The 12778-nt window shown below is 50.9% G+C and overlaps 6 protein-coding genes across 6 annotated transcripts; 2 read left to right on the forward strand and 4 right to left on the reverse strand.

Annotated features, from left to right (window-relative positions):
- Nucleotides 1–1426: 1426 nt before the first annotated feature.
- FPSE_08708 (uncharacterized protein) lies at nt 1427–4216 on the forward strand (the record flags this gene model as incomplete). The annotated part of the gene is made up of 2 exons (XM_009261826.1): nt 1427–1546; nt 1607–4216. The coding sequence occupies 2 exons, from the start codon at nt 1427–1429 to the stop codon at nt 4214–4216; spliced, it is 2730 nt and encodes a 909-aa protein (XP_009260101.1).
- Nucleotides 4217–4482: 266 nt separating this feature from the next.
- On the reverse strand, nt 4483–4860 carry FPSE_08709 (uncharacterized protein; the record flags this gene model as incomplete). Its single annotated transcript, XM_009261827.1, has 3 exons — nt 4483–4514; nt 4755–4786; nt 4817–4860. The coding sequence occupies 3 exons, from the start codon at nt 4858–4860 to the stop codon at nt 4483–4485; spliced, it is 108 nt and encodes a 35-aa protein (XP_009260102.1).
- Nucleotides 4861–4968: 108 nt separating this feature from the next.
- Nucleotides 4969–7167, forward strand: FPSE_08710 (uncharacterized protein; the record flags this gene model as incomplete). The annotated part of the gene is made up of 2 exons (XM_009261828.1): nt 4969–5723; nt 5775–7167. 2 exons carry the CDS (start codon nt 4969–4971, stop codon nt 7165–7167), a joined length of 2148 nt encoding a protein of 715 aa, XP_009260103.1.
- Nucleotides 7168–7574: 407 nt separating this feature from the next.
- Nucleotides 7575–8951, reverse strand: FPSE_08711 (uncharacterized protein; the record flags this gene model as incomplete). The annotated part of the gene is made up of 1 exon (XM_009261829.1): nt 7575–8951. The coding sequence occupies one exon, from the start codon at nt 8949–8951 to the stop codon at nt 7575–7577; it is 1377 nt and encodes a 458-aa protein (XP_009260104.1).
- Nucleotides 8952–9863: 912 nt separating this feature from the next.
- FPSE_08712 (uncharacterized protein) lies at nt 9864–10658 on the reverse strand (the record flags this gene model as incomplete). The annotated part of the gene is made up of 3 exons (XM_009261830.1): nt 9864–10219; nt 10274–10337; nt 10626–10658. The coding sequence occupies 3 exons, from the start codon at nt 10656–10658 to the stop codon at nt 9864–9866; spliced, it is 453 nt and encodes a 150-aa protein (XP_009260105.1).
- Nucleotides 10659–11279: 621 nt separating this feature from the next.
- Nucleotides 11280–12299, reverse strand: FPSE_08713 (uncharacterized protein; the record flags this gene model as incomplete). The annotated part of the gene is made up of 1 exon (XM_009261831.1): nt 11280–12299. One exon carries the CDS (start codon nt 12297–12299, stop codon nt 11280–11282), a length of 1020 nt encoding a protein of 339 aa, XP_009260106.1.
- Between the last annotated feature and the right edge of the window lie 479 nt (nt 12300–12778).

Raw genomic sequence — 12778 nt, forward strand, 5'->3', positions numbered from 1 at the left:
AGGATGCACAGGGTCAGGTTAGACCTGTACCACTAATCAATCCTTGGCAGCGAAGCAGTGAAAGAAAAACTGCTTCTCTCTTCTCTGTTGACTGGTCTCACCTAGCTTTCACATCCAGCGAACCAGCTAGACAGGGGGTCAGTGAGACAATGTTGCAACAGTTGATGGGGGTTTGCCTTGACAACCTGCTTTATATGGGCTCATTTTGACTGTGAATGAATGAATGCAATGGACAATATACCGACAGTAGCAGTGAACAAAACTGTGGCTTGTAGTTGTCAACGGCTTTCATTTCATTTCATATCATATACGATCCAGCCAGCCCTGATCGTCGCCAAGATATCATGACAACAAGGGATATCTCAAGTTCTCCCCCTGGCGCTATGAAACCATCTCTAATTGGGGATCAAAGTGCTTCATCGGGATGGAAAGATGTAACCCTGATTATCTTCAGCTGTTGCCCTTGTCTGGACTAGCAGTATTTCTTCGTCCTTTTTTCCCGATCACTGTGATGGATGGGAGGATGGATCGCAGTACATAGCATGATGATCCGTCCGACCCCTGTCAAGATTAGCAATATACCCTTGCTAGCCGTAGTGTTCACTCCGGATCTATTGTCATAGCCAAGCAGGGGTGGCTGCCAGCAAACCCAGCACAAACAAATACTACTAGTACCTACCTAGGCACGGTAGTGATTCAATGGATACCAGTGCCAATGCCAATGGATGCCAATGCTTCTTCCCCCCGGAGCAGTCCATGTGCCCAGTGCGTTTGGGTGCCTTGCCCATTGAAACCGATAGCTACTAGGTACTCTAGCACATGTAGGAGGTAGCGTTGGCGCTGTGCTTGGCCTGTTGATGGCCCGATGACGTCCTCGATCACCGTCTCGCCCTTAGCAAACGTCAACGTCACTCCCTTTCCAACCACCAATTCTTGCCCGGATCCAGCCAGAAAAAAACGTGTAACTCAAGGTAATGGCAATGGAACCTTGGCTTGGCTAACCCCGTCTCCCCCCAATTGCATTGCATTGCATTACTTAATTGTTCCCTCCGTTCCTGCCTGTCACGGGAAGTCTCCCGAGCAAAAAGTATATCATATCCAGCCTCTCTCCTGCCTTACATCAGGTCTTCCTTCCCCGTCTCATTTCATCTCCCGTCCAATACCTAATAACAATACCCAACTGCTTTGTGATACCCATCCCCTAGGATACCAAACAACAAACAGCTTTTCCCTTTTTTTCTCATCACCTACCTACGTTGTTACGAAACGCCACGTCTAAACAAGTCCTCTCATAATAACATCATCGGCTCTTGCATCATCTCTCGTCTCATCTCACCTCTTCTTTTCTAGAGTCATCAGCTAAACGTCATACTTTTCGGTGGCATAACGACTTAATAACGAGATACCCCATACACCGTTGCCTATCATGTCTACCGGTGCAAACGTCAACAAACCTACAAACGTCCAGACCAAGGAAGCCGATGTCAACCGCAAGCTCCAGATTTACGGCATCATCTCTGCTTTCCAGAACGGCAAGGTTCCTTCAGTGAGTATTCCCATCTCAGCACGCTGGTAATCATCACAAGCTAACGCGCGATGCTTCCAGAACGATCAAATCGATGTCGCCCTAAGCAGTTTCCTCGCATCTCGCGCCCTCTCTGGTAACCACGAGAAGCTGTCCACTGAAGGTCAGCAGTTGGTCAAGGATGCCGCCAACGCTATCAAGCAAGCCAAGTACCTTCTGCTTTCCAAGAACGAGGGCAACTTGATCCAGGACTTCGTCTACCAAACCACCCAGTTCGACCCCAAGAGTGTCAACACACCCAACGCTCCTGTCAGCAAGGATGCTGCCAAGCAGGACGGTGACCAGGCTCTTGAGGGTTTGAGGACCCTCGGCCAGCTCCTCATCACCAACGGCCAATTCCGAAAGCTTCTCTCTGATGCTACCGTTCTTTTCCGCGACATGGCCGGTGACGCTGCTACCAACGCCGCTGCCCGTGTTCGCCCCTCCCAGGAGAAGCTCCAACAGCTCGATGAGCCAGCTCAGGATAACGTCTGGCATGAGGCCCCCGATTTCTCCAAGGAGAATTTCAAGCAACAGGCCAAGGGCATCTACAGTGGAAACCCCAAGCAGGATGCGAAGGACATCGCCGCCTCTGGAGTCAACTCTGCCGCCCCAGGACAGCAGCAGCCTCTTCAGCAAGACCAGCAGGGCAACCTCCAGCCCAACGAGCAAGAGATTCACAACCAGGGTGTCCATCCTCAGACCGCATCCGGCGCACCCACTGATGCCGCTCGCGACGCCGCTCGCCAGGCCGACCCCCAGGCAGGTAAGAGTGCTGCCAAGCAGGTTGCCGAGCAGAAGCTCGACAACAAGGTCGACCCTGAGACCAAGGAGAACATTCTCCAGCGCAACGAAGAGTACCGCCGCAAGGCCCATGACTACTTCAACAAGAAGATGCCCCAGGAGCGCAAGGACCAGACTATCTGGCGCCTCAAGAAGATGATTCTTGAGTGCCAGCAGCACGAGGACTACTCCCAGGCTATTCAGACTCTTCTCCGCTTGGCTGAGACCTACAGCCGCCACGGCCGTACCGTTGGTCAGGGATCCACCGAAACTGCTAAGGGCGCCCGCGGTGGTCTCGGTGCCGCTGAGCGCGATCTCCGTACTATCATTGAGCGATTCGCCAACGGCACCTCGACTGAGGACCTCTGGGAGGCTATTGGCCAAATCTACCGCGATGCCGATAACGACCGTGAGCTCAAGGATTGGTTCAAGGCAATGGACTCTTACATCCGGCGATGCCTCCTCCAGCAGGGCTACATCCTTGAGGACCAGTCCACTCGCGAGTGGGATCAGCTCTACGACCAGGGTCGTTACCTCCTCCGCAACAAGTACCGCGGCCACACCGACCGCATTGTTGACGAGATCAAGTTCCTTGCTGACCAGTTCGACCAAGACCCTCAGAACCACGCCTTTGCTGAGTCTCTCACAAAGCTTTTCAAGGATCTTGGCAACGATCAGGATGGCAAGCCTGTCTTCAAGCCCCATCTGCTCAAGGACTTGAGGGATGTTATCATTCCCGCTGCTCTGGAGAACATTGCCTATGTTCCCATTCCTCGAATCGAGTACACTGATTCTCAGTTCGATGCCATCATCGAGAACCTTGTCCTTGAGAGTGACAACTTCGCTCCCAACGTCCTCGAGGTTTCCAGCGAGCACTACTTCCGCTGGGGCCGCAAGAAGATTGCCAACAAGAACCACCAGACCATGGAGGTCAAGGTCGCTGGCATCCAGATGGACCTTCGCGACGTCAGCTTCCACGTCAAGCGCAAGCAAGGCTTCCCCTCTCTCACCGACACTGGTGTTGCTGACATCGTCCTTCCCGGCGACGGCTTCTCCTTTAAGATGAAGGTCTCCACCGCTGAGAAGAAGGACCGCCAGAACTACTTCAAGGTTGAGAAGGTCGACGTTGACTTTGCCAAGATTCAGATCAAGGTCAAGAAGTCCAACCACAAGTTGCTCTTCTCTATTCTGAAGCCCATTATGCTCAAGGTCATTAGAGCCCCTCTGCAGAAGGCTGTTGAGAAGGCCATCAAGGACCAGTGCAACAAGCTTGACCAGCTTTGCTACCAGGTCAAGCAGGAGGCCGAGCGCGCCACTGCTGAGGCCAAGAACAACCCTGAGAACGCTCCCAACATCTACAACCGCTACTACACTGCGGCTCAGAAGCAGTTCACGCAGAAGAAGCAGAAGGCCCAGGAGGTCGCTTCCGACAAGAAGGCCAACATTGCTATGACAAAGGAGGATAGCATCTTCCCCAACATCGACCTTCCCGGCGGCATCAGCACCAAGGCTACTGAGTACAAGGAGCTTGCCCGCAGGGGCGACAAGTGGGAGAGCCCTGTCTTCTCCATCGGCTCTGCTAAGAAGAGCACCGACATCCCTGCTGCTCCCAAGATCCAGCGCAAGGCTCACCCCGTATCCAACCTTGGCCCTAAGGAGACCAATGCTGATTACGACTTCTACCCTGCTGGCAACGGACACCAGCACACTGGCAACGGTGCCATGAACGGCAACGGCTACCACGTCGGCCACGGTGATGGCTTGAACGGCGGTGTTAACAGCAAGCACCTTGCTGGTAGCGGAGTCAACAACGGCCAGCTCCCCACGGGACAGGTCCCTATGGCTGGTCAGACCATGAACACTGTTTAGGATCCTTGTGACGAAGATGTCAACTAGGCACAGGAAAATAATTGCGGAGGATTGTTGATGTTTATACCCATGCTCATGCACTTGAGTTGTCTTTATTCTCTTTTGTTTTTGATACCACACTGGGAGCAACGACTGGCGGATAAAGCACAAGACTGTGCTTGGTTAAGAAAACTACAGGTTTATTAATTAGTGAAATAACGGCCGTTTCTCCTTTGTTTGAGGGTATACACGATTATTTGATAGTTGAAATTGACCCCTTTACCTGATTAATCTTGACTGAACCTTGAGCTGTGATTTACTGGGATGTATTTGTTTGTAAGTGTCATTGTTATACAGAGTGAGGGTGTAGCGATAATTAATTGTTGATACAGCAGTAGTTTGGCTTAGAGTTGTTGTCTGTGGTTAGAAGTGGGGTTAGTACAAAAAAGGTTTAGTGACGTATTCAAGACGACGTCACCATAGAAAGAAGAGGTTCCATGCATCTCGCCCTTGGCCCTTGGCCCTTGGAGAAAGCATTCATTCAACGTTGGATACTTACCAAGTTGGGTAGGTAAATGCAGCCCGCGATACCTACCTAAATAATCACTGGCATTTACCTACCAGGACTTGTCATAATCACTGCCAGCACAAGTCATAACAAACATTTTGTTATCACCGCCAAAACCATTTTCTTTATTCTTCTGGATTTCATTTTCTTCCTCTTTCTCATCTTTACTTTTCTCTATAATTTCTCTCATAAAACAGCGTACACCATGACGTCTGTAAATCTAGCACCCGAACAGGTGCACGCTCTATTTGACATTCTCACACATTACGAGACCTACACCGAAATTCAAGGTTTCAAGTCTCCAGAAGCAATCACAGGCTACGGCTATCCTTTTGCAAGAAAACTAGTTGAGCCACAGACTACACAGAGCGCCCCATCAAGTACGGGATGGAGAAGCTGGGCTGGAACTCCCTCAAACTCAAGACCTGGAACGCCCAAGGGTAAAGATGGAAAGGACACGAAAGAGCCAACCAGCAGCAAAAATGACGATGACAACCAGCCCTCTACCGCACCTATTCTCCAGGCGATGCTAAAGAGGTTCATCCTGAAGCTTCCTGGTATCAAAGATTTACCACGAGAATTTTGGTCTGTTCGAGTGCAGGGCTTATTGACACGACTGGGAGAAGCAGAGCTGTCCGAGAGCTACGACAAGGGCGCCGTGGGAACGAGAAAGGTGTTGGCCACGGGTTCAAGCGGTTTGCTTGAGATGGTCAGTCGAGGAGTTCTGGGCGGTGTCAAGCGAACGCATCCTTCAGACAAGTCTTTGGATAAGAAGGACGGCAGCAAGGTTGAGTACGATCGCACCAAGGCGACGGATCTAGTCAAGGCTTGGGACGATGTTGTCGAGGGGCTGGTCTATGGAACTCTGGCAGATGAAATGTTTGATCATTTTAGCAAAACTCCCGATGTCGAGAGTCATTCTCCTGTCATCGGTGCTGCGGCAGAGTACGCCATCATCCAGTATGTCATACCCTACCAGTTCCCTTCCTCTTCAGCTAACCAAAATCACAGTCTTGCCACTTTCATACACCACATCTTCGTCCTCTCCCCTGAAGGCCGATATCTCCTAAAGCTGCTCGAGAACATCCACGGCCTCATCCCCTACAAGATGATCAAGCAGACGCTACGGATGGGCAATGCCGCTGGTATGATCAACGGCATGATGCGCCTACTCCTTGCTAAGCTGAGCGTTACCAGCGTCACTAACTGGATCGGCCTGACTGCCAACGCTGATGATGGTATGAACCTGTTGCAGCGAATTATTTCTCTGGTGTTGTCGTGGGACGCTGGAGAGTTCCGCAAGAGCGCGGACAAGGTCGAAAAAGCCAAGGACCGGCCCAGCGATGAGATGCTTGAGGCGATTCGTCAATACGTTGCTATGAGTCGTGATGAGCACAAAACTGTCAGAAATGCCAGCGAGGAGCACGCCCAGTCCATCATCACGGCTATTTTTAATGGATCTAACCCGACACTGGCGACTCAACTCGATGATCAGAAGCACGCACAGTGTCTTGAGTATTACTCCGCCCTTCTCTCGGTCCGTGACCGCGAGGGCATAACGACAGCCTTCTGTCGCCAGCCACCCGATCTATTCACTGCAACAATCAAGGATTTATTCGCGGCATATGAGCCCATGATCCGCACCGTGCATTCGCAAATAGATCTTCGCGAGCATATGGAGTCGGCACAACTGTTCATCGACGAGTTTATAAAGACTAGCAAACCAAACGAGTCTGGCAGCTTGCCAACTGTCGATGACTATGTTGGCCTGTTCATGAGAAACCGAGAGCTCATGTACAGGTGGGTCCACGCATTTGCGAAATCGTGCCCTGATGTCTGGAAGGAGATGAAGAATTGGACCCAAGATGCTGTTCTCAAGTTCCGTCAAGAGCGGAATCCTGTGAGCGTGGCCAAGGGTGAAGATTCGGGAAAGACGAGGAATGGTACGGCAAACATGAGTGTCATGGATGAAAAGCTCAACAAGCTGTTCCAGTCTATCCCTAAGAAGTCCCAGAAGGATGTACTGAACGCTTTGGATAACCATGCTGCATACCTTGCACAAGTCGAGGCTCTTTCCCTCTGCCGTCTCCAACGCCTCATCGACTCTGACGACTCGGAACCTGGCAACATGTCAGGTCCAGGCATGTATCTTTCGCGCTGGCAGAGTCTTCTCGAAGCCACGCCCATCACACCGGCCACACCCAAGGGACCAGTCCGCCACGGAAAGGATGTCAAGAATGCCATCACCATGGGCAAGATCGGTGTCGAAGGCACGGAAGAGGGGAGGGAGCAAACGCTCAAGGCGGCAAAGGAGGAGGCTGAGGAAGGGCCCGAAGCACCTAATGTGGACGTTGTCGTCGGAGCAATGGCGGACGGATTTCGGAAGATATTGCAAGAGAATTGAAGTAATGTGAAATGATATAAATATTTGAAGAGGGGTACAAGGACTGGATAGAGGCAATAAAGGATACGGTTACAGTGGGATATGAGCATAAAGAATTGATAGCGAATGTTCTCCAAATTAAGATAATGTTTGATAACGAACCCGTTGATACATGTCAACCCCTGGTATCTGCTGTACATTTGGCCTTTTTCCTAGCCCAGAGCTCTCCGGGATATCATCCTAGTTGGTCCCTTGGAGTTGCCGATTCCGACTTCATGACATGTTGAGTTGGCATTGGCCATCCAAAAACGTGAAGCTTCACGGGCTTTTCGCAACATCCCATCAACATCACTCTCTGTCATTCTCATATGCGTCATTAGTAAGAGGGTTTGTCTCTGTATGCTCCTCAGTCGTTCCAAGAGCATTGCTCAAAGCTTCGAACTGGCTTGAGTTCGCCCAAAGATTCTCGCTGAGCAGTTTTCCGGACTCGTCAAATTGTACCGCCTAGGAGAACGGTCTCGAACTGGTTCTCGCCTAATTCTGCAAGGCGAAGCACTCCTCGCTCGAGTACCCCCAAGCTCACGCGACCGGCGAAAAAGAGTCCTCTGCGCCCGGGGAAATGTGTTTCGCTGCCGTTCTCCGCTTTCGAGTACGTCGATTGGTGCTTCTATCACCGGCGTCGCGGGAAGAGGTTTGCTGACGTTGACGTCCCTGGCCAGTCTCTTGCTTCTGTTGTGAGCACTCATGGTTCTGGCGAACCCGACAATAGCGGCTGTCGCTCCTTCTGGACACTCTTCCATCTGGCCTACTCGATAGGCGAGGCCGTCAAGAAGGTCGTCGATCTCTGCTGAGATGCCAGCTGGTGACGTGGATCGTATGCCAGTCAGGTCGATGTGGTCGACGTCTCTCATATCCTCATCGTCAGATATGACTTCTATGTCTGAGTCGTCGGGGAGGGTATCGCCAAAGTCGTAGTCTTGCGGGTCACGTACTGGCTGGGTTTCAACTTGGCCTCGACGCCGGGCGTTTTTGTGCAAGTCACGAACAACATACTCTTTCTTGACAAGTCGATCCCTCCACAGCAATCTGATGGTTATACCAGTAGCTTCTGACAACTTTCTCACCAACGACTGGCATGGCATGCAGTGTTTTCGGGAGAAGTACACTTCGAAGACAGGGCGAGTGCCATCCTCCCAGCGAACAAGACGAAGCTTGTGCAAGTGTTCCATCGTGATGTTGTCCAAGTCTTTGGTGATTCCGAAGATCTTGAGGAGCACGCAGATTCCATGAACCGCGAGTTTGACTTCGACATGGGATCCGAGAAATATGCCATCGGTATTCGTGCCCCTACGATGGGGGTTGTCAAAAGGCCTGCTCATCTTCATGCCAAGGGTCTTACCCATGGCCACAACTCGTCTCGTCCAAACACTGTTCGGAAGCACGCCTTTCTTTCTATCTAGAACATCGCCAAACTTTCCGAAGCCATGGCCTGACTCGGCAGAAGCTAAAACAATGCGCTGTGACTGAGGTGTCGCGACGGCGATAAAGCCTACCGTTTTGTTCTCCAACTGTCGTGTTATCTTAGATCGACTAAGGATAGTCTTTGCTCTCCGGTGGCTGAATTGGAAGGAGATATTAGCTCCAAGCACCTGGATGGTAAGCGTCGTTGTTTCAGGGTCGATTATGTGGTAGAAGAAGATGAGAGGTGATGTTTTGCTTATAGTCGACACAAACGTCGGAAGCACCTCTGCCACTTCCTCGGAGCTGTGAATGCTTGCCGAGGGTATGTTTGTAACGAAAGGCATGTTTGGTAATGAAGAGCGGTATCTAATAGTGAGTTTAGTGCGAGTTTCTTGAATAAGATGAGAAAGGGGTTGGAGTTGGGGTGCACTTGCAGCTCACTCCGCTTTAGATGATAAGCTTAGATCAGGAAACGAATCACCGAGAGCATCGTGATTCAGAATCGTTTTCTCGCTCTTCTAGTGCCGATAAATACTCTCACTTCCGGCGTAGGGGGTTTCACAGGAGAATACCCCAGGGGGGCTCTCAACACCACGCTCATAGCTAACAATGTCAAGAAATGGCCCGACCGTGAAGCACGTACAGTTAAAATAGTAACAACAGCCGTAGGCGTATGTCTTAAAACCAAAGGGGGCTAGTTGCTTGGAAGAAACTCATTCAGAGGCACTCGGCCATCGCGATAGCCTCACTTTCTCCAAGTTCAACAACGTATCCACAGCTCAAGATAAAGAAGCCAGGGAGATCTTCGTCATCCTAGCAGGAAATAGAAATGAAACAGAATACTATGCTCGGAAAGAAAAAGTGCTGACGCCCACGATGAGTTGCCCCGAGATAGGCGGGTGGTGCTCAAGGCGAGATCAACGAGATCTCATGAAAGGGGAGGAGCAATGTTCATGGACAGAGGCAAAGAGGCACTCCATTCACGTTTCAGGTTCAAGCAGGCAGCTGCCTGGGTAGATAGATTCACAGGAGCACATACAAAGAGAAGCACATTCACGCAAAAACGAATCGACCATAGGATGAACGACAAGTTGGACGGGTGCAATTTGACCAAACCGAATGACCCAGAGTCAGGGGAATCTCATTCATACATGACAAAATCTATGACCCAACGCCCAAATCCATTGCCATTGCTACCATTGACCGGGTAAAGAACCGCCAGACTTTTTTGGAGTTAATTTGATTGAGGACTAAATTTACTCGTCATCCTCCTCCTCCTCGGCCTCAGCGGTGGTCTGGGCGATACGGTCCAAATCACGCTGACCGGCCTGGGTGATGCGGCGGCCACCCTTCTCCTCGTCCTGCTCAAGGACACCGATCTTCTCAAGAGACTGCATGACCTTTCGGTCGACGGAGCCGGAGGCATCGACGTGCTTGGAGGGACGGCTGCCGCGGTTCTTGGCCGTACCGTGGACCTTGCGGAGACGGCCAACACCGACAGTCTTGCGGAGGTAGACGTGGCGGGCGATAGAGGCAGCGCGGACGTAGAACCAGTCAATGTCCTGGGGAGGGAGCTCCTTGGCAGGACCAGTCTTGACAGTGTCGACCCAACCTGAGAAGTCAATCAGCATTGATCTTGTTGGGTTGGATTAATGAGAATTCTTACCAGGGATGGGAAGCTTGCCCTGACGCTTCAAGAAAGCAGAGTAGGCAGTGATGAACTTCTGCGCCTGCAGTCACAAAACCCATTAGCATGATTCCGTCGTCAGAAGTCTTTCGACTCCCTCGCGCCTGCTCCTCAATCCCATTTGTACCCAGCCCTACAGCTCATAGCAGCCGACACAGCGTTTTCAGTATTAATATGTAATATTTCGGCGCTGAGCCAACGCCATCGCGGGGGGCAAGCGGTTCTCGTGGAAATTGTGTTGCCAAGTCGTCGAGTAGAGATCGGGGTGTATTTTTTGTCCAGGAATAATCGATTCCTTCGTTTCCTGTGTAATTTTTTAGGGAGTACCTACATCGACATCGCGAACGGTAACTCCGCCGGCCATTTTTGCGGTATTGATTGGTGGTTGGGTGGGTGAAGGGAGATTAGTCGTTGGATGAGGTTGTCGAAGCGTCGCGATGGTTGAGCTCGAAGGTCAATTTGCTAGATTTGGTGTTCATTTTTTTCGTCGTAGGGTTTTAAGGCCCTAGCCCCATATTTTGGCACAGTCCCGCTGTACTGTATTTTCGGAGGTTGGCACTGTAGATCAAGGTGGATCCTGGTCCGGGAATATCACAAAAAGACATGCAACCAAATTAGGAAATGTCCGTATAAACGACTGGTGGTACTGCATATGCATATCACCTGTTTTATGTCTGTACTACTTTACTAGTTCTTGACGACTTCATGCATGTACTGAATAAGCCATCACTCGGTCGTCCATTCGCTCTTCGCGTTACGACAGACGATGGACAAGCAACAATGCAAATCTCGAAGCAATCGCATCATTTTGCAAAAACTCAAGTGAGAGAGAAAAAGGCTTTCATTAATAGTAAAAATAACCATAAACAGTCCAGGTATCAATTCTATCCGTCTAGCGTAATGCGAAAAAAAGACCATCATGTTCCGATCCAACTCCACATGAGAAAAGACCATTTTCACCACATTATCTTCTACTCTGATTACTTTATGCCCATTTGGCGAGAATAGCCATAACAGCAACACCAAATGAGACGCAAGCAAAGGCCAGCAACAGGATCTTGATGGGAGCCTTGCGCATGTAAGGGTTGAACATGAACTCGTGAGCGAGGAGCTCAACCAGACCAGTGTACATGAGAATACCAGCACTGATGGCGTCGAAAATTCCGTTGATAAGCTTCTGGTCGCTGGCATTGTTAGGCTTAGCTCCTATGCCAGCAGCAATGCCAATGGGAGTCGACAGAGCGAAGATGAGCCCGAGCAGGTACGGCATCCACTGTCGGTTACTGGGCCAAGGAGCAACAGCCAGGCGCGAACCAAGACCGAGACCCTCAAACATCTGGTGAAAGACAAGGACGATCAGAAGAACCGTAAGCTCATCAGAGGCAATGGTGCCGAGGGTGAGACCGATGAAGATGCTGTGGAACACGACTCCGAACTCAAGAATGAAGATGGCGAGAAGCTGGCCAGCAAGTCCGCCCTGCGCATCGCCCTCCTTGTGCTCGCGCCCATGGGCAAGGTGCTCATCACCTCCAGGGGCGTAGCCGGATGCCCTACGGTCTCCGGTCTCGATGTCAGTGCTGGGTTGCTTCTTGGCAATGACTTCCATGGCAGGGTCGAACTCGTCGGAGTGGTTGTGCTCCATATCGGCGTTGCTGAGACGGGCGGCGAGCATTTCGACAAAGAACATGACAATGACGGTCATGAGGGCGATGGCCTCGGCCCAGTCGTAGCCACCCAGGCGATCGGCGAGACATTCGTCGCCCAAGTTCTCAACAGCCGGGACCAGAAGATGCATAAAAGCTGTCGCTATAATAACACCGGTACCGACAAACTTGCAAATGAAAAAGGTGAACTTGGGTACGGGGATCGTCTTCTGGCGCGCCAGGAAAATGGGCAAGATTGCGCCAATGAGCGAGGAAGCCATGATGATAAAAATTGCGCCGATTCGGAGACCTCTACGGCCGAGATCGACGGCCTCGCCATTGCACTCTGCTGCGTCGGCCATTTTGTCGAGCGAAAGATGTCGAGAGAAAGAGTGGTATGTAGAGGATAAGGTGAAGAGAACAGCCTTATGTACGAGATATGCGCACGACCCAGAAAAGATGCGCGGGTCAGTAGGTAATAGGTAGGCTAGATTGCGGTCCGTTAGGTGAGGTGAGGCAAGGTAAGGTAAGGGTAGTAGTCGAAAGCGATGTCGTCAAATGCCAAGATGTAAAGCTGTGCAGCCAAGGATTATCTCGATGCCTTGTTCCCTAAAAAGGAAGCAACCAAGGGTAATCGCGCTGTATGATTCGGAAGAGATCAAATCGCCAAGACGCGAACTACTAGGTACTAACAAATTGCTGCTGAAATGTTTTTTGCTGCCGGAGACAGCGAGTTTATATCTCCTTTTTTATCAGTCAACAACAGAAATCCCTCGACGTGAAAATCGAGCCAGAAATGTCGCGACGAACCTTGATGGGCACCGACTGTTCTTTTAGAAAG

The sequence above is a fragment of the Fusarium pseudograminearum genome, chromosome 1, assembly GCF_000303195.2.
Source record: "Fusarium pseudograminearum CS3096 chromosome 1, whole genome shotgun sequence".
Classification (NCBI taxonomy): domain Eukaryota; kingdom Fungi; phylum Ascomycota; class Sordariomycetes; order Hypocreales; family Nectriaceae; genus Fusarium; species Fusarium pseudograminearum.